At 53.1% G+C, this 19,397-nt stretch overlaps 1 protein-coding gene across 1 annotated transcript; it reads right to left on the minus strand.

Annotated features, from left to right (window-relative positions):
- Window positions 1-11,121: 11,121 nt before the first annotated feature.
- On the minus strand, window positions 11,122-19,159 carry KRT8 (keratin 8, type II). The gene is made up of 9 exons (XM_012650803.1): window positions 18,717-19,159; window positions 15,564-15,772; window positions 14,852-14,912; window positions 14,260-14,355; window positions 13,493-13,657; window positions 13,057-13,182; window positions 12,265-12,485; window positions 12,074-12,132; window positions 11,122-11,557 (listed from the first exon to the last, which is right to left on the minus strand). Exons 1-9 carry the CDS (start codon window positions 19,053-19,055, stop codon window positions 11,358-11,360), a joined length of 1,476 nt encoding a protein of 491 aa, XP_012506257.1. The 5' UTR covers window positions 19,056-19,159; the 3' UTR covers window positions 11,122-11,357.
- Window positions 19,160-19,397: the final 238 nt, after the last annotated feature.

Here is a 19,397-nt window from a genome sequence, read left to right on the forward strand (position 1 = left end):
CATTCCACACAGGGTGACAGAGCAAGACTCTGTCTCAAAAAATAAAATAAAATAAAAAAGATCACTTTGAGATTTTGCAGGAGCAGGCCATAGGGAATGAAGTGGGAAAGGCTGGAGCCTGACCTGCAGGGTAGCATCTGGTCTCTGACCTTCAGGGGCATTGTCACAAGTTGCTTATAATTGTCCCAAACACATGCATGCCAGCTCTGCCCTGGGATAGCTAGTTCTGTGGGGCAGGTCTTTGCCCCCACATTGTGTTTGCAGTTCCAGAACATTGGAGGAGGCTTCATTTTATCCCTGCTCTGTCCCTCTCCAAGAGCAATAAGCCTGGCTGGGGCAGGGAGCTGGGAAATGTCACCCCAGAAGCCATGCCCTCTCACAGACCAGCCCCCAGGACATGGGGAGAAGAGCAGAAATAAGCCAACAGCTGGCTCAAGCTCAAGGCCAGAGGGACCCTATGGCACCTGCAGTGGACCTGGGAAGAGGATAGTTCCTGGTGCCTGCTGCCCCAGGAGGGACCCAACAAGGGCCTGGCAGACCCCGGTGCTGGAGGAGGAGGGGCAGTGACACAGGGAGGAGGCATCCGGGACAGGGCCTGGCATCAAAAAACAACACTGGAGCAACACTGGTGGGGCCCAGACCCTTAGAGGGGACAGGCAGAGGTCTGAGGGCCCCCACACACTCCCCTCCCTGTGCCCGTCTCTCCTGAAGTCTTTCAGCGTAGGAGTCAGGTTGCGGGCACTTAAGAAGCCCCCACTATGCTCCTGGGGGCTGGCCCTCGTGTCTCTTTTTTTTTTTGAAACAGAGTCTTGCTCTGTTGCCCGGGCTAGAGTGCCGTGGCGTCAGCCTAGCTCACAGCAACCTCAAACTCCTGGGCTCAAGGGACCCTTCTGCCTCAGCCTCCTGAGTAGCTGGGACTACAGGCATGCACCACCATGCCCGGCTAATTTTTTCTATTTTTGGAGAGATGGGGTCTCGCTCTTGCTCAGGCTGGTCTCAAACTCCTGACCTTGAGCCATCCACCCGCCTCAGCCTCCCAGAGTGTTAGGATTACAGGCGTGAGCCACCGCGCCAGACCCCTCCTATCTCTTGATCTGTGTGCTGGTGGCATGATGTGTTCAATTTGTGAAAAGTCATCAAGCTGTATACTCATGACTTGAGTACTTCTTTCTATGTGTGTTACACTTCAATGAAAATATTTTTTAAAAAATAAATTTCCCAATGTGTACAAAGCTCCATGTCTTTCTGGGTTGATGTGAGCCCGTCTGTCCGTGTCTGTCTGTGCCTGTGCCTGTCTGTGCCTGTGCACATACACCTCCTGTATGAATTATTCCTCGTCCCTGGTGCCTGAGGCCTCTGCTCTGTGTGGGCACCTACAACATGCGTGCGCGCGCACACACACACACACACGGCTCCCCGCCTGTCTCACCCTGTGATGGCAAGGCTGCAGCTGCAGAGGGTGAGGAGGGAATGTTGTCAGGCCTTTCTTTTGTTTAAACAATAGACATTTATGACCACTTGCTGTGTGCCAGGCAGACTCGGCCCTCACCACGCTCACACTGCTGGGGAGACAGCAGTGCAGGGAAAGGGCAACGTGGTAGGGCACAGGGTAGTGGGGAGCCCAGCCTTGGAGGGGCAGGGGAGGACTTAACAGAGGAGGACATGCTAAGTTAGGAAGATTAAAGTTCACCAAATAGATGGGTCAGACACTGGAAGTGCATCAGGGCAGGACAGAGCATCCGCAAAGGCTAGGAGGTGTGAAGGAGACTGGCTTCCTCAAGGAACCGCCAGGAGCTCAGGGGCTGGAGTGGGGTGGGGGCTGTAGAGGCAGTCTTCCGACGGACAGGTGAGGCAGGGCCTTGAGGGCCAAGCTCGAGAGCTTGGTGCCTCCAAGGAAGGGATCTGGGCCAGGGAGCGACATGACTGGAAGGAGTGCTGTGGAGGAAGGTGCACTGGACCGGGAGTGAGGACACCTAAGCTCTCACCCTTGCTCTGAGCCTCCAAAGCAACAGGGTGCTGGACATCAGAGCTGCTGGCTCATGACGTCCCCCGCTAATGCCTGCCATGCTCGCTAGTCTTCCTGGGTCCTGCCCATTTCCTATCCCCAGCTCCACCTGCAGGCCCTGTGCAGGCATGGACCTCCCACGCTGGCCTCAGCTGTCTCTGCCGCCTGCCACCTGCAGGAAAGAAGGGAGCCAGCAGGCCAGCGTGCGGCAGTGGGGCGCCCTCTGGGGGAGCCCCTGCTGCCTCTCACTTGGTGCGCCGTGTAGCAGAGGACACACACCTACAGCCACAGGGCTGACCTAACCCCTCCCCCAGGGCCCTGAGCCCTCAGCTCCTTCCACCCCATCCACCTGCAGCAGTGGCCCCAGGGGTTCCAAGTGTGCAGGGCATAGATCGGTGGAGACTCAAATCCATCCCAAGCTCCATTCATCAAGTCATGCCCTGGCCCAGGGCTGCATCCCCCAGGGGGATGGGAGCTTCCTCTGATTTGCACAAAGCCGTCCAGTGGGCAGCAGTGGCCTGCAACAGCAGCGGGGACTGCAAGCTCTGCTCCCAGGAGCCCGTACAGCAGCTTCTTACCTGCTCCTCTGCTGCCTCCTAGTGGACACCTGATGTCCCTCCCATTTGCTCAAATCCAACTGGGCTCCCTCAACTCTAGCCCACGCTTGGGGGCCCATTCTTGGGGGTTCAGACAGCTGAGCAGCAGGAGGCAGGGAAAGATGAAAGTCCAGGGCCCCTCCCACTGCTACGTTTCTTTGTGTCCCTTGAGTTCCCACCACGGCACTGCCCTCCAGTGCTGATACTGGATTCTCAAAGTCTGGCAAACGAAGGCAGGAGCTGATGTTGGAGATTTCGCCCATTTTTATCTGCTTCCCCTCAATGCCCTCTGTGCTGGCTCAGCTCTTGTGCTGCGGGTATCAAGGCAGGGCTCGCCTGTCTGACCTCAGTCTCCCTGCTGTGAACCTATGGCTTTTGTGATCTTGGCTAGGACAGTTTTTCTAAATATTTGAATTAGTTTCCAACATGTAAAAATCAGGAGATTTCATGTAAAATTCCAGATTTCTGATTTCTGTTGAAAAGTTGAAAATTATGGCCACTCTGGAACCACATTCTAGGGTGGCTACATCGGTAGGGATTGAGTAAAGTGGCTGCCCCAGGCCTGACCCCAACATTTGGGGAACCAGGAAAGGGTGCAGGAGAGCCAGAGCTCCCCACTCTCTTGGCCTCAGCTCCCCGCTGCAGTCAGGGGGACTCACGCACAAGCCCGTGGACACACGACTGCTCATCCAAGTGCTATCTGCACCAGTCCAATAGAAATGTATACAAGCCATAAATGTGAGCCACATGTGGAATTTTCTAGTAACCACATTTTAAAAGCAAAAAGAAATAGGTGGAATTAATTTAAATAATATAATTGACTTAACCCAATCTATCCCAAATATTATTTGAACATGTAATTGATAAAAATTATTAACAAGATATTTTATATTATTTTTTTCTTATACTAGGTCTTCAAGATCTGGTGTGTAATTTATACTTTCAGCACACCTCAATTTAGACTACCTGCATTTCACCTACTGAATAACCACACGTGACTAGTGGCTTCCTTACTGGACAGTGCGGCTCTGACAACCCCTGCTCCCATCCCCAGAGGCAGAGCCGAGGGAAGAAAGGAAAGCAGTTCCTGGAAGTGGACTTAGGCCATTAGGACAGGGACTTGGGAACACAGGTTCTGTCTGGGTGGGTGCCACTCCCCTTGGACTCCATCACCAGGGGTAGAGGAGCGTGACCGGAGGGGTCAGAGAGCAGGGCTCACTAAAGCAAGGGCCTCATGGTAAGGGTGCCTCCGGCCCAGGTCGAAGAGTGGCACTGACTGCCCTTTATATATTGTAAGCAATTCGTTTGGTGGGGCACTCCCCACAGCGCCCTCCAGGGGGCGCCTGAAGCCCGGGTAAAGAGATCCCTACGCGCAAAGATGACTGACGTCTACTGCCCTCCTGTCCCCCAGGCCACGCGTGCCCACACAGCGTGGTCCACTCTTGGGTCCTCTCCTCTAATCCCGCAAGTTTCCCCTAGCTTAGAAGAGTCTAGGCAGGTAAGAGAATCTGGAAACAGCTCAGGCGTAGAACCCTTTGTTCTGAGACATCGTGCCACCATATAGCTAGGCAACCCTGAGGGAGTGATGTCCCCTCCCCCGGCCTATAAAGTGGCAGCTGAACCTGCCTCACAGACCGTGTGCGGATCAAATGAGGCACAGCCTTTCTAAGCGTTTTGAAAACTGAAGCCCGATGCGGCAGTGAGAAAGAAAGCCTGAATGGGCCGGGGCGGACAGGTGCCTTCAGGCCCCTCTGCCTTCTCTCCGGCCCCTTCTGCTTTCCGAGGCTCCTGGTCCCAAGGGAAGTGAACGTGATGTGGGGGCGGGGGACACAGAGGGAAGCCAGAGGGAGGATTCATCCTGAAGGGGCTCCTGAGGGAAAGGGCGCTCATCTCCACTTACAGTTCAGAAAACGCCTTCTCAGCCCAGTCATGACTGCAGTCACTCCTGATGGCCACCCTGTGATTTGGCTGTCCCATTTCACTGGAAGCGAACAGAGTTCAGAGAGGGGAGGCAGCATGCCCACGGTCACAGCTCCTCTGGGTGCAGAGCCAGGGTGTCAGCCCAGGTCCTCTACCTCCTCACCCAGGGCTCATGCCGCTGAGCCGACTGAGTCATGTGCCCCCATCAGAGGATGCCAGAGTCCATCTTCCTACAATATCTCCTCCATCAACTCACTTCCTTGCCTCCCACCAAAAAAAAAAAAAAAAAATCTCCAATGGCACCAATGCTTCTGAGATCAAGCACAAATTTCTTGGCTCAGCATTCTAGGCTTCCATGATCCACCAAACTGCCCAAAGAATAAAGTAGGTGAGCTAAAAGATATTGTTAAAAACAGAGTCCAAACTTTCTTTGTCCAACAAAAGGGGACCACGGCCCAGAGAGGGGAGGGACTTCCCAGGATCCCAGAGGAAGATGAGGATGTGGAAGTCAGTTTGCTTCCCTGGTCAGTGTAGCTCTGCTCATCCTCCAGCCCCTGCCAACAGCCACGCCTCTGACATGGGCTGAAATGCTCACTGGATTAGGGTTAGCTGCAGCGGGGAGTAACAGAAAACCCCAGCATAACAAGTGGCTCAATCCAGACAGAAGTTTATTTCTCTCTCAATTTCCAGACCTATGGAAATAATCTGTCCAAAGTCAGTATGAGACCCCATGATGGCAGGGATGCAGGTCCCATCTCTTCTTTGCTCAGCTGAGGGTGGCTTCCATTTCCCAGGTCACCTCATGGGCCAAGATGGCTGCTGGACTGCAGCCATTTCATATACACTCCTGCCAGCAGAAAGGAGGGGTGAAAGAAGTGACTCACACTCTCCCTTTAAAGACACTTCCTGGAAGTTGCGTCCTCCACTTCCACGTCATTTTCTTTGACACATGGCCACAGCTAATTATAGAGAAGGCAGGGAAATGTGGTCTTTATTCTCCATAGCCATGTGCCCAACTAAAAAGTGGGGCTCTAATTACTGAGGAAAGGGGGGGAACAGGTATTGGGGGACTCACTCTCCTTTAATTCTTTTCAGAGCCAAGGCTGTGTTCCTGGACATGGATTTCAGGTCGAGGAAAGGCCAGTTAGCTCAGCCCCTGCATCTTATCAGATTTTACCAGCCAGGTGACAAATTTCTCTTCTTCTAAAAATTCATATTTTAAAAGCCAGGACCACCCAAAAAAGATAAAAATCATACATCAATGCCACACTAAATCATCAGAGTCCGGTGTGCACATTGTCTCCTCACCTTGCTGTGTTCCAAATGCCCACTCCTGCCTCTGCCCTGTGCCTAAGACAGTGTCTTGTTCACCCCAGATGCCCAGTGAATGTTTGCTGGGTGACTGAACGAACGAAGTTAGTTGACTTTCCAGAATATATATTGTTTTTCCACATCAGCTGGAAGGAGTGTGAGGACAAGGATGCTGTCTTCTGTGGCTTTGTGGTCTCCTCCACCAGCCTCCTCGCCGGCTCCCAAGCACAGGCACACACTGCTGGACATGTTGCAGGCGAGCTCTGCGCTAGCTCTGCTCTGCCCGCCCCTTCCTCGGGCACTGGGAGAGGGCCTGACAGTGTGCCCGTGGGCTGCGTGTGGTCCCGAATCCCTCTAAGGCCACTTCACTGGGGGATGCTTTTAAAAGATCAACACTTATAACTTTGACTCAAACTGTACAAAAGTAATTCATGTAACCAAAATGTTTGTACCCCCGTAATATTCTGAAATAAAAATAAAAATTAAAAATTTTTTTAAAAATCAATATACCAGTTGTTTCTGGAGTAGGTCTCAGCAAATTGATCTATCTCCCCAAAAAGAGAGTGTTTTAAATGAGTAAAATTACAAAAAAGAAATAGATGACTGTCAATATGGAAATGGCCCATTCCTTCTTTTATTTAATAATTTTTTATTGACCACCTACTATGTGCCTCGCACTCAGCTAGGCGCTGAAGAATCCGTGGAGAACCAGGCGGACGTGGTGCGGTCCCTGCCCCCATGGAGCTTGCTGTCTATGGGGTAGGGCTGACATTAATAAAATACCTCTGCAGATGAATGAATGACTCTAATTTACAAGGAGAAGATAGTGTGCCTTGAGAAATTACAATAGAAATATCCCACTCAGTCTGCGGTGTCTAGAAGACTTTCCTGGAAAAGCTGCATTTGAACTGCTCAGGAATGGCTAGGCAGCTCCTAAGCATGCGTAAGAAAGTCAGTGTGGGTCGGTCGGCGCGGTGGCTCATGTCTGTAATCCTAGCACTCTGGGAGGCCGAGGCTGGAGGATTGCTTGAGCTCAGGAGTTCAAGATCAGCCTGAGCATGAGCGAAACCCCGTCTCTACTAAAAATAGAAAGAAATTAGCTGTACAACTAAAAATATATGGAAAAAATTAGCCGGGCATGGTGGCTCATGCCTGTAGTCCCAGCTACTCGGGAGGCTGAGGCAGGAGGATTGCTTAAGCCCAGGGGTTTGAGGTTGCTGTGAGCTAGGATGACACCACAGCACTCTAGCCCGGGCAAAAGAGCAAGACTCTGTCTCCAAAAAAAAAAAAAGTGGGTGTGTTCCAGGTGGAGCCAGCATGTGCAATGGCCCTGAGCAGAAGGAAACTCGATGTGGGCTAAGCTGAAAAGCCAGCGCCGCTGCACCCTAGTGTACAGGATAGAGTGGCCAGGATGGGGCCTGGGAGGTGGGTGGCCACAGAGTGGGCACAGCCTGCACACGATTCAGGACTTGAACTTCACCCTGGGTCTCAACATGAATGGGTTTTAAGTAGGGGAGCAACTGAATCTGATTTGCATTTTTGAGAGTGCACTGTGACGTTTAGGACAGTGAACCACTCCGTATGGTACTGCGAAGGTGGATACGTGTCATCATACATTTGTCCAAACCCATAGAATGTCCAGAACCAACAGCGCGTCCTAATGTAAACCGTGGGCTGTGGGCGATGACGGCACGCCAGCGTAGGTTCATCGGTTGCAACAAATGCACCACTCTGGTGGGGGGTGCTGATGATGGCGGAGGCTGTGCGTGTGTGGGGTAGGGGTGTATGGGAACCCCCTGAACCTCCGCTCAATTCTTCAGTGAACCTAAAACTGCTCGGAAAAAAAGTGCACTCTGGCAAGGGGCCCGAGTGGATCTTCTGTCTTACAGGAAATGTTCTATATGACAGATGTGAACAGGAGTAAAAATGTATCAAGCCATATATTTAACATTAAAGAACTTCCTGCATCTCGCTGTACGCATGATATGCCTCAGCGAGGAAAGAACAAAGGGACCTGTGACTGGCCTAGGCTGGCCCAGTGGGGGCCCTTGTGGGCCCAGATGGAGGCCCTGTGACTGGCAGGTCCCCCAGAATCCCATGGTTGGAGCTGGGGGAAAACATATCCTCAAAAGAAGGGGGACGTAGCGGGAGTGGAGGGTGGGGGGATTGTGTTACTAGAAGGGAGAAGGGACACTGAATGGACAAAGCCACTGTGCCCACTATGACGTGGAAAGAGGCAGCACAGTGGCCCAGGGGGCTGCCAACCACGCTGGTCCCCTTCCCCACGTCCCCGTCCTCACACTCTGGCCCTCGCCCTTAGCCCACGTTGGGCTCCCCCTACTGCAGGGAAGCTCACAGACCCCCTTCCCCAGATCAGCGGGCAGACAGAGCCAAACCTCGGAAAGACAATGTCTGACGGAGTCCACAAATGCTCGGAAGACTCATCATTTCATTCTTGGGGGGTGCAGTGTGGAGAGGCAGGGGCCCACAGCCCACGGTTTACATTAGGATGCGCTGTTGGTTCTGGACTTTCTGTGGGTTTGGACAAATGTATGATGACACGTATCCACCTTCACAGTACCATACAGAGTGGTTCACTGCCCTAAAGGAAGGAGGGGATAATGCCAGGTTACTCTGGAACGGTCAAACCAGGGACCTTCCAAACATATGAAGTTTCTAGACAACTAAAATTCAGAAGTCAAGCTTTCATAAAATGTCTATCAAAATTTAAATGTACATACATTTTAACTCAGCGATTTCACTTACAGGAATTATTCAGTATCCTCACAATTGTCACAGCAAAAAGCCCACCAACAGAGGACTAGCTAAGTAAATTGTGGAACATCCTTAAGTGGAGTATTATGCAGCTGTGAAAAGGAGTGAGAGCAACTTACATACCGACAGGGAAGGAACAGTTCTCGAGTGGATGTCAAAGCAAGGCATATGACAACACATGCAGCACAATACCCTTTGTGAAGGATAAATATAAATGCACACATGTATGTCCCTGAGTAGTAACTCTATATCATAAAGTCTACCTAGGATGAATCCCAAGAAACTAATGGTAGCATCGGCTGCCCTCTGGGAGTGAAACTGGGTGACCGGTGATGAAGGGGGTCATTTTGTACTTTTGAATTGTATATACAGCGCATTTATTACCTATTCAACGCCCCCCCACACAAAGTTTTTCTTGCTTATATGTGATACAAATCTAGTATTGTCAAAAGAACACTGGCCCAAGAGTCAGGATACCACTTACGTAAGCTTAGATGGATTCCATTACACATCCATAAAAAGGGGGTTGAACGCCTGCCGTGCAGGACCGTTGGCAGTTGAAATGTGATGAAGCACAAACAGGTGAAGCAGGTATTTAAGAAGTGTTAGCTCCAACCCCTCCTGAGTTTCCTCCTCTATGTGGGAATTGGATTTCCTGCTCTTGTATTTGTTTGATTTCTGAAAGTAAATGGGGTGATGTCTCCTGAATGTTGTGTGACCTTGTAGAAGGAGCCAGCAAGGAAGGAGGGAGGAGGAATTCCCTCTGGAGCCATCCTGCCATTCCCTGAGCAAACAAACAGGGTGTAGAAGCTCCCAGGAGGCTAGCTGGTGGGGCCCCAGGCTGCCCCTACCACGCCCACTGCCTGGGAACAGGGCCTGATAAGACAGGTGGCTGGCTTAAGGGAGGATCGGATAGGTGTGGCACAATTGAAAATATTGACTTGGGGCAAGAGGTCCCTCTCACTGGGTGCTGCAACTGCCCTGGGCTCTAACGCCACCCACCTGAGTCCTGGGACCCACTGAGAGGGTCGGGTCACACATGAACAGAAAGCAGAAAGTTGGTATTGTTTTATGAAAGTTTTGTTTCCGTTACATATTTATGTTTGTAGGACACGATAAAAATGAATTTCTTACGGTGAGCCACTGCCAAAATAGTTAGAAAGCCACTTCTCTGGATAATGTTGCTATTAGATTTATCATTGAAGGGTGAAGTTCTCTACTATGACAGTGTACAGAACCCCGGCCCCAGCCCCTGGCCGGGTGGGAGGGAGGGAAGGTGGGGGAATCAGTCTGGAAGCCCAGCTCCATGGAGGAGGGTAGCTAGGGAGGCGGCCAGACAGGCCTTAGAGTGGGAGCCCAGGGGCTGGGGAGAAGGAGCGCTGGAGAGGGACCCCACAGCAAAGCCAAACGTGAGGCTCCTGCACCAGCCTGTCCCCACCCACGGTCCCATCTGCCTGTGTATCTGTTTGGGATAATCTAAAAATGCCCCCATCTGGGTCAAGCTAAGAACTCATGCACACTTGTCCAGTGCTAAACGGCCTGCATGGCTGCCTGGAACCCCAAGGCGGTGGCTCCAAGGGTGTTGGGGTGCACTACTCCATCCAGCTGTGCCCTAACCCCCTCCCACCCTAAACCTTGGAGATCGTTTCAACAGGCGGGCAAACCACTTCGCACACTTTGCGGAATCTGTACACGCCCATGTACACACAATACACCCTCCGCGTGCAAACACAGAATGCACACACGCCCTTCAATCATACACACAGCAGGTAAGGGCAGGACAGAGGTGGTGAGAAGCAGTGCAGGGTGGGTGTAAATGTACGTGGAGCAGGAAGAGCCCACATTATCAGTGCCGAGTCCTATACTATCTTGGCTTCGAGAAATTGTAGGTATGACATACCCAATTATTGAAAATAGGCTCTGGACCTCTGAAGGGACAGGAAAACCAGGACGACTGGGTCCCTGGCTGCAGAGGAATGACAGTGATAAAAAGACAGGTCTGGCCACAAGGAAAAGCCATGTGCCTGGCCAAGGAGGATTGGACAGCCCTGGTTCCAGTTCCAGATCTGCCACTTTCAATTACTTGGCTTCTTTGAGCCTGGCTTTCCTAACCTGCAAGTAATCCAGATGCCAAGGTCCACAGCGAAGTACACTAAACTCTCTCCTGATAATGCCATCGAAAACCCGCTCTGCCTACCTCTCGGGGTTTGTTGCACAGATCAAATGAGCCTGAGTATTTAAAAGCACACTGTAAACCATAAAGCACTGTGCATAGGTCAGGGACTGTTATACAGGTACAGACGTCTTCGGCAATGACCGAGGAGGCAACCAGGTTTCAACAAAGGAGTCTCTTTGGGAACACCCTGGAGGAGGTGAGACTTTCCTGCTCAGCACCTGCTGCTTCCTGGGCCCCTCCCAGCTTCTGAGTCCCAGGGAAAGGCCTCCCAACCACCTCTCTGCCACCCCCACTTCCTTCCCACCCCCATATATGTGGGATGCACACACAGCAAGGTGATTGGCAGAGCTAGCTGAGGCTTTATTTTGGAAAAAACAATTGACTTGGTTTTTAGTTGGGGGCATGGGTAAAAGGGGGTACCCCGGGCAGTAAACTCCCCCCAAGGGTGGGCTGAGGGAGGGGCTGAGCCTCAGGTGGGTCTCCTGTTCCCGGTGCTCCCTGGCACAGCTGCCTCCCCCCACAGGCTCTGGGGCAGCCATTGGAGGGGGTAGGCTGGAGGGGCCGCAGTGGCCGTTCACTTGGGCAGGACATCAGAGGACTCGGACACCAGCTTCCCATCGCGGGTCTCGATCTTCTTCACAACCACAGCCCTGGAGGAGCCGGTGCGGCTGAAGGAGCCGGAGCTCCCACCAGAGCCAAAGCTGGGCGGGAAGGAGCTCAGGCCATAGCTGAGGCCAGGGCTTGTGAGGCCCCCGTAGGCCGAGCTCAGCCCACCTGGTCAGGGACAGAAGCAGCCACGTGAGACCAGAAGCCCATCCCTGCAAGGGGCTCCATGCCCCTCATCCCTGCCCACTCCAGACAAAGCCCCCAGGGAGGGCAGGATTCACTCTCCAGAACTGTCAGGGAAACCAGGAGCAGGGTGGGAAAGACTGGGCTTCCTAAAGCCGTGTGACCCTGGGCAAGGCATTTATCTGGGCCTCAGCTTCCTCAGCTGAGGACACTTACGGGGGTTGTACAAAAATAAATAAAATGAAGCATGTGCAGCACATAGCACGTGGCTACCATGTATTTGGGTGCTTTCTGTCAGTAACTTTATTATTTGGATCCTGGGTATGTCCCCATCACCCTGGGATCCTCCCAAGAACTGGAGTCCCATTCCTTCTCTTAGACTCCCCTCCTCACCTGCTCAGTGCTCAAGAGAAGGTCACTCCGGCCCCTCCGGCCACTGAGCACAGCCCCTCCCCCAAGCCTATGCTCCCTACCCTCCCTCCCCAGGGCCAGGACGCTCACCTGAGTAGCCGCTGGTGGTCTTCGTGTGGATGCTCATGTTCTGCATCCCAGACTCCAGCCTGTGCCCAGACACATGGGATGTCAGGACCAACTCCTGGCCCTTCTTGTCCCAGAACAACAGGACCCAAGTCCCAAGGGGCTACAGGCAGTGTCCACCTCCCCATCCCAGGTCCAGAGATCCCCACACCCACCGTTGCTCCTCGCCCTCCAGCAGCTTGCGGTAGGTGGCGATCTCAATGTCCAGGGCCAGCTTGACCTTCATCAGCTCCTGGTACTCACGCAGCTGCCACGCCATGTCCTGCTTGGCTCGCTGCAGGGCAGCATTCAGCTCATCCACCTTGTCCTTGGCGTGCTTAACGGCCAGGTTCCCACGCTGCTCAGCATCCGCAATGGCAGCCTCCAGGGAAGCCCTCTGCAGGGGCAGGGGGCAGGTAAGCAGGTAGGGTCTGGTATACCTCCTCCCCTAAACCCACCCTCCCTTTCCCCTCCTGTAGCTCCCCACCCTGCCACCCACCAACCTAGACTAACTGGCTTTACCCAGCTCAAAGTGCTACTAGTGACACAGAGAAAGCAGAATGGGGAAATATGAGCAGCTTCCAGGCCCCTCCCTTTTACACACCTCTCACCTGTGACACTGTAAGGCCCCCCAACCCTAACTGGACTAGATCTCTGGGTTCTAGACTTTCCTTAGAGCAATAGAGCCCAATCTTGCCTGATATATAAGACAGGCTTGGGGGCACATCCTGGAGCCCAACCTACCTGTCTCAACTGCCTTTCACCTCTGTCCCAGCCCCAGGGACCTGGCTCAGCATCCCTCAGCTTCCTGGGAGCAGTCTGAGAAGCTGGATTGTGGCTGCCCTCCAAATCCTGAGCCCTCGTGCAGGTCTCCTTCCCTGCCTCCAGACCCCTCACTCCTTCCTACATTATCTCCTCATGCCGGCACGTGTCTGAGGATCCTCTCCCACCCCCAGTCTGGCCCGTACCTGGCCTTTGAGACCTTCAATCTCAGCCTGGAGCCGGCTGATGTTCCGGTTCATGTCAGAGATCTCCGTCTTCGTGCGACGCAGGTCATCCCCATGCTTCCCAGCCAGAACCTCCAGCTCCTCGTACTGCAGGTGCAAGATGAAGAGTGAGGCTTGAGGGGACCCATATCTGAAGGCATCTCCACCCAAGGCAGAGTGCCCTCTCTGCCAGGTCGCCAGAGCCCCCATCCCCCTACACACAAGCATGCACATACACACACACATACACACACACACACACACACCACTGAAGGCCACCTTCCAGACTTCTGGGCACCACTCTCTGCAGGCCCAGCTGGCAGCGGGCAGAATGCAATTGAAATCCTGCTGCCTCCTCACAGACTAGGGAACAGAAGTAGACAGAAGGGGATGGCAGCCTAGTAACCCTGCTCTTTACCTTGGTCTGGTACATGCTCTCAGCCTCAGCCCGGCTGCGGTTGGCAATGTCCTCGTACTGGGCGCGGACCTCAGCGATGATGCTGTCCATGTCCAGGGAGCGGCTGTTGACCATGGACAGGACCACAGATGTGTCCGTGATCTGGGACTGCAATTCACGGATCTCCTGTGGGGGGAGTGGGAAGGTGATGAGGCTCTGTCCTTGCACACAGGAGCCCCCTTTTGCAGAGCAGCCTTCCTTAGGGGAAAAGACAGGGCAACAGAGGAGAGCAGCAGGTGGGAGTTACAGTTGGGGAGAGGGCAAAGTTCCTGAGGAAGGAAGCTGCATCAAAGACCTGGAACACAGAGGGAAGGATAAAAGGAAACCTGGCTTTGGGTGACTAACCAAAGGGGAAAACTCCTTTTATCCTCCCAGCCACCAATACTAAGGCCACAGAAGATCCAATGCAGCCCAAAGATTAGGAACAAAGGCCTTGGGGACAGAGTTGCAGTTGGGTCACCACTCTGTATGATGACCTTGAACAGGTTATTTCACTTCTCTGAGCCCATTTTCTCATCTGTGAAATGGGATGATAAACCCTCCCTCATGCAGGGGGACAGAACATATAGAACAATATTAGTGTGGCCAATGGTGGTGGCTGTAATTATTCAGTGGTTGGCCCTTATCTACTGGTGTGCTGGGGGCTGGGAAGAGGCTCTGGCAGGGTACCAGGGGCCGGGGCACTGATGGGGCTGGGGGTCCCTCACTCTCCAGCCCTGAGAACATACCTCTTCATGCAGCTGCCTGAGGAAGTTGATCTCATCAGTCAGCCCTTCCAGGCGAGACTCCAGCTCTACCTTGTTCATGTAAGCTTCATCCACATCCTGGGGGACCGAGGTGAGGGGGAGCCTGAGCCTGAGCTGAGCCCATACGCAGCCCCAACAGAGGGGCTCCCCAACATCCACCCAATGGCCTGGACATTCTAACCAATCACCCTCCCTACCCCACTTTGTGGCCTATCTTCTAGCCCAGCCTCTGTCTGTCATACCTGCATTCCCAGCCTAACACCTTGAACCTCTGCTGCCTGCAGCACACCCTCTTCCACCTCCTCCTCTAGGAAGCCTTCTATGGCCAGACCTCCAATTCTACTGCTCCATTTGCTTGACCATACCCCAACATCGACGTCCAGAGTTCTGTCCAAATGCACTCAACCTACCACTCTTTCCTTGCTACACATCTAGAAAGCACTCGAAATGTTGAAATAAATGAATCTGTCCCATTACTTAGAAACATTTACAGGCAGAACCTAGAAAGCCTCTTAGTCCAAGTCTCCAAGGTCCAGCCTCCAGTGTGTGGATGAGGACAGGGAGACTCCCTCACCTTCTTGATGAGGACAAATTCATTCTCCATCTCTGTACGCTTGTTGATCTCATCCTCATACCTAGGGAGGAAAAGACTTAGAATCAGAGGATGAAGGCAAAGGAGAGGTTGCCCTGGGTCTTTTGAGGGGTACATGAATATCTAGAAAATTCAGTTCCTAGAAATGCAAGGTATGAGAGGGCTGGTCCCTCTACCCTCACCAACTACCCTCTCCCATGCCCAGCCCATCCTCAGCCAGTGGGGAGGCCTAGAGCAGGAAATCTCTCTCCAAATCCATGAATGCACATTGAATCAGTCATATTGGGAGGGTTAGCAGCAGGGCCTGACATGAGACTTCATACAGAACTTTCTGAAGTTTGCTAGAGGTCAGGGGTCAAGAATAAATAGAGGCCAAAGCTGTAAGTATAAAAGTGAGGCCTCCTGGCTACCTACCTCTTCTATCTTAGGTTTACTGTATAAACATTAATATACCATTTGCTGTCCAAAACTAGAAAGTTCTGAGACTGAAAGGGGGCAGGTGCTATTACCAATTATACCAGGTCAATGGGCATAAACACAGATTGTCCCAAGCAAACCTGACCATACGCTCACCTTAATTATATAGGACTACATTGCCCACAAGCAGAGGGCCGTGGGCACTCAGGCCTCTGGTGCCAAGGGGTGGAGTGGGACAGGATGACTTCAGTTGGCTGGGCAGGGTGGGGGTGCTTACTTATTCTTGAAGTCCTCCACCAGCCCCTGCATGTTGCCGAGCTCCGCCTCCAGCTTCAGCTTCTCCTGGCCCAGTGTGTCCAGCTGTCGCCGAAGGTTGCTGATGTAGTTTTCAAACATGCCATCCATGTTGCTCCGAGCTGTCTTCTGCTGCTGCAGGAGGCTCCACTTGGTCTCCAGCATCTTGTTCTGCTGCTCCAGGAATCGCACCTGTATAAGGGAGGAGAAAGCAAAAAGGTCCACATCCTGGAGGGAAGCAAGCACCACCTCATCCCCTAAGTTTCTCCCCATGCAGTGAGGTCTCCAGAACTCAGGGACCTGCTTAGCTGCTCTGGAAGGATCACCTATGACCAGGGGAAGAAAGCATGGTGAGATGGTGAGATAGTGAGTGGGGTAGGGAGCAACGTCCATCTGGCATTGGAAGGTAAAAGGGGACATGATTGGAAGGGGACAGCTAGGGAAGTTATGTTGAAGCTGCATTTGCAGAACAAAAAGATCTTATTTACATAGATTGTACATTATAGATCAATAAAAATAGCCAAGCTTTGTAAAGATGCTTTGCTTTTTACTTTTTTATTTTAAGATAGGGTCTCACTCTGTCACCCAGATTGGAGTGCAGTGGCACAATTATAGCTCACTGCAGCGTCCAACTCCTGGGCTCAAGCGATCCTCCTGCTTCAGTCTCCCAAAGTGCTGGGACTACAGGTATGAGCCACCACATCCAGCTTGCTTTTTACTTTATGTAAGATTGAAAAAGAAAATGTAGATTGTTTATATCAAATAATATGATCATCATCATCATTATGTGGAGCGACTTTGAAAGACTCATGCAAATGATGGGGAAACTTTAGCCCTGCTACTAACCCCTGCTGCACAACCTTGAGTTGGATGCGTCCCCTCTAAGAACCTGGATCTCCTCAACCCTGCAATGGCCTAGAGGAACTCAAGTAAGCAGCCCTTTTCAGAAGCCCCAACTCTGTACAGAAGTCACTTTCAGCAGGGGAAGAGGCAAGAGACTAGGTAGATCTGTCTACAAACTGAAGAATCCTCCCTCCCTCCCCTTTGAGATTCTGGAAGTCTTCTCGCCCCACTCTTGCCCCTGAATCCACGATCTTCCCTTCCTGCCCCAAACACAAAGGACCTGTGTTCTTTGCGTTTGTGGAATCCTGACCTTAAAATGAAATTAAGGCATGTTAAAGGAGAATTTTTATAAAATGAAGAATAACAGACTTGTTTCAAGAAGAGGAATGCATTTTCTTTTTTGAGACAGAGTCTCGCTCTGTTGCCCTGGCTAGAGTGAGTGCTGTGGCATCAGCCTAGCTCACAGCAACCTCAAACTCCTGGGCTCAAGCAGTCCTACTGCCTCAGCCTCCCGAGTAGCTGGGACTACAGGCATGCGCCACCATGCCCGGCTAATTTTTTCTATATATTTTTAGTTGTCCAGATAATTTCTTTCTATTTTTTTTTAGTAGAGACGGGGTCTCGCTCTTGCTCAGGCTGGTCTCGAACTCCTGACCTTGAGCGATCCATCCGCCTCCGCCTCCCAGAGTGCTAGGATTATAGGCGTGAGCCACTGTGCCCAGCCTTGCATTTTCTTAATCAACCCAAAGTTTAACTCTTTTTAAACTGGGGGGAATTGAAAGAGAAAGGTGTCTTAAAGGTATAATCTAGTTCCCACAACCCCTCTCTGTAAATCCTCTTCTTCCCCAAGTCATTGTGCCCCAAAATTTTAAAAAATAATAGTGATTATAACATTTTTCCCTATTGGAATGCATAATGTAGGCCAAGCACTGCTAAGCTTTTGACATGCATCATGTTTGACTAGGCAAAAACTCTTTGATTTGGGAATTCTTGTACCCCTTTTATAGATGAGGAAATAAGACTTAGCAAGGGAGTCCGCCACCGGAAACGGCAGAGCATTGCAACCTGGAATTCGGACTCCAACGCCTGTGAGCTAGCAAAATTCTGGGCTAGCAAAACTCAGGCAAGAAGTCAAGTCGAGAGCGCCTCGAGGGCCTGCAGGCCCCGGTAAGAACAGGGCAGCGCCGGGTTCCTGGGGAACTCCAGTTCCTGCGGGCGACACTCCGCCCCAGGACTTCCCTCCTCCCGTCCCCACAATGGCTCCCCGAGCCCGTCGGCAGGCGAGGGCCCAATCCGCCGGCCCGCGGGGCCCCGGCCCCTGAGGCTGCAGAGCCCCACGGCTGCGACACCCAGCCTGGGCCCTCCTGCGAACGTGGAGCCAGGCCGCTGGGGCGGAGCCGGGTAGGACTAGTGAAAGGGGACAAGGGCCAAAGGGAGAGAGGGGCGTGGGCGGGCGGACGCGTTATCTGAAGCCATAAACTCTGGGGTTAAACAGGACGTGAAACCCGGGCGGGGTGCCCAACGCCCGCAGACTTTGAATCTTGGATGGGCTTCCAGAGGCCTGGCTCTGGCGTCCGCCTCCTCCACCCCCGTCGCTGAGAGCTCGGCCAGGCAGAGCAGCACGTCGCGAGACCGCGACAGCAGCCCCGCACCCCGCCGAGGGGCCTGTCCCCGCCCTGCCCGGCCCCGCCCACACTGCGGGCGCCCGGGGCAGGGGCCAAGTTATGACTCATCCTGGTGCCCCCCACACTCGGGCCTCCGGGCGCCAAAGGCCTCAATCAATATTTGCCCGTTTGAATCAAGACACCTACTTGCTTCTCCTAGAATTCTATCAAATCCCCATTAAGACAAAAAAGGAATAAAGAAAAAAATCACAGGGCACCATTGGGCACTGGGGAGTCCTTGGGGCAGTGCTGGAGAGAGAAGTGAAAGTGGAGGAGGGGATCCTCTCCCACCCCTCCTACCCCACAGCTGAACAGCTGGGACTTCTCCGGGCTGAAAGCTTAGGGACAGATCAGAACACAGGTTGGGGGTGAAATCGGTGAGGGAAGGAGGAAGTCCCAGGATTTAGTGACAAGCAGTTCAGACCCTCTCCCCATCCCTGTCCCAGCCCAAACCAAAGTACATGGGAGGAGTGAGCCGTAGGTTTGGCAGAGTGTTGCTAGGGTGGGCAGGGCCCAGCTGGAGGCCAGTGAGGAGCTGGAGATGTGCCCACCAACGGGGACGACCAGGAGAAAGGGCAAGGACTGTCACTGGGCCTCGGGTGCAGTCAGCCTCGCAGGGGGACCCTCACCTTGTCGATGAAGGAGGCGAACTTGTTGTTGAGGGTTTTGATCTCCTCCTTCTCCTGGTTGCGCACGGCCTGGATGTTGGGGTCCACCTCCAGATTGAGGGGGTTCAGCAGGCTCTGGTTCACCGTGACAGCTGTGATGCCCCCCATTCCACCGGCCCCGGCATAGCCCCCACCCAGACCCATGCCCAGGCCACTCCGGAAGCCGCTGCTGCTGCCCACCCGGGAGAAGCTCGAGGAGCTGATGCGGGCACTGGGCCCGCTGGTGTACGAGCGACTGCTGAAGGCCCGGGGGCCAGAGGTGGACGTCTTGTAGGACTTCTGGGTCACCCTGATGGACATGATGGAGGCTGGAGTGGAGGAAGGCGGGCCAAACCACACAGAGATTAGAGAAGGAGCGAGAAGCTGCTTCTAGGTGGGAGGACAGCTCCCAGGGATGGCCCTTTATAGAAGAAAGTCCAGCCCAAGGGGAGGGGGAGAGGCCTTGTACCTGAGTGGCTAGGCCCGGAAGGGGCTGGGCCTAACCAACACCTGCCACCTCCAGGCAGGACTCAGGTGGGGGCAGCAGAGAGCTGCTCCCACCCAGAAGCCCGCTCGGATCCGGGAGCCCACTGTAGCACTACCTCAGGAACCCAGGAAAGAGCAATTCAGCGAATGTGAAACGGGAAAGAAAGAATCCGCCCA

This window comes from Propithecus coquereli, unplaced genomic scaffold (genome assembly GCF_000956105.1).
Source record: "Propithecus coquereli isolate 6110/MARCELLA unplaced genomic scaffold, Pcoq_1.0 Scaffold111, whole genome shotgun sequence".
In the NCBI taxonomy this organism is placed as follows: domain Eukaryota; kingdom Metazoa; phylum Chordata; class Mammalia; order Primates; family Indriidae; genus Propithecus; species Propithecus coquereli.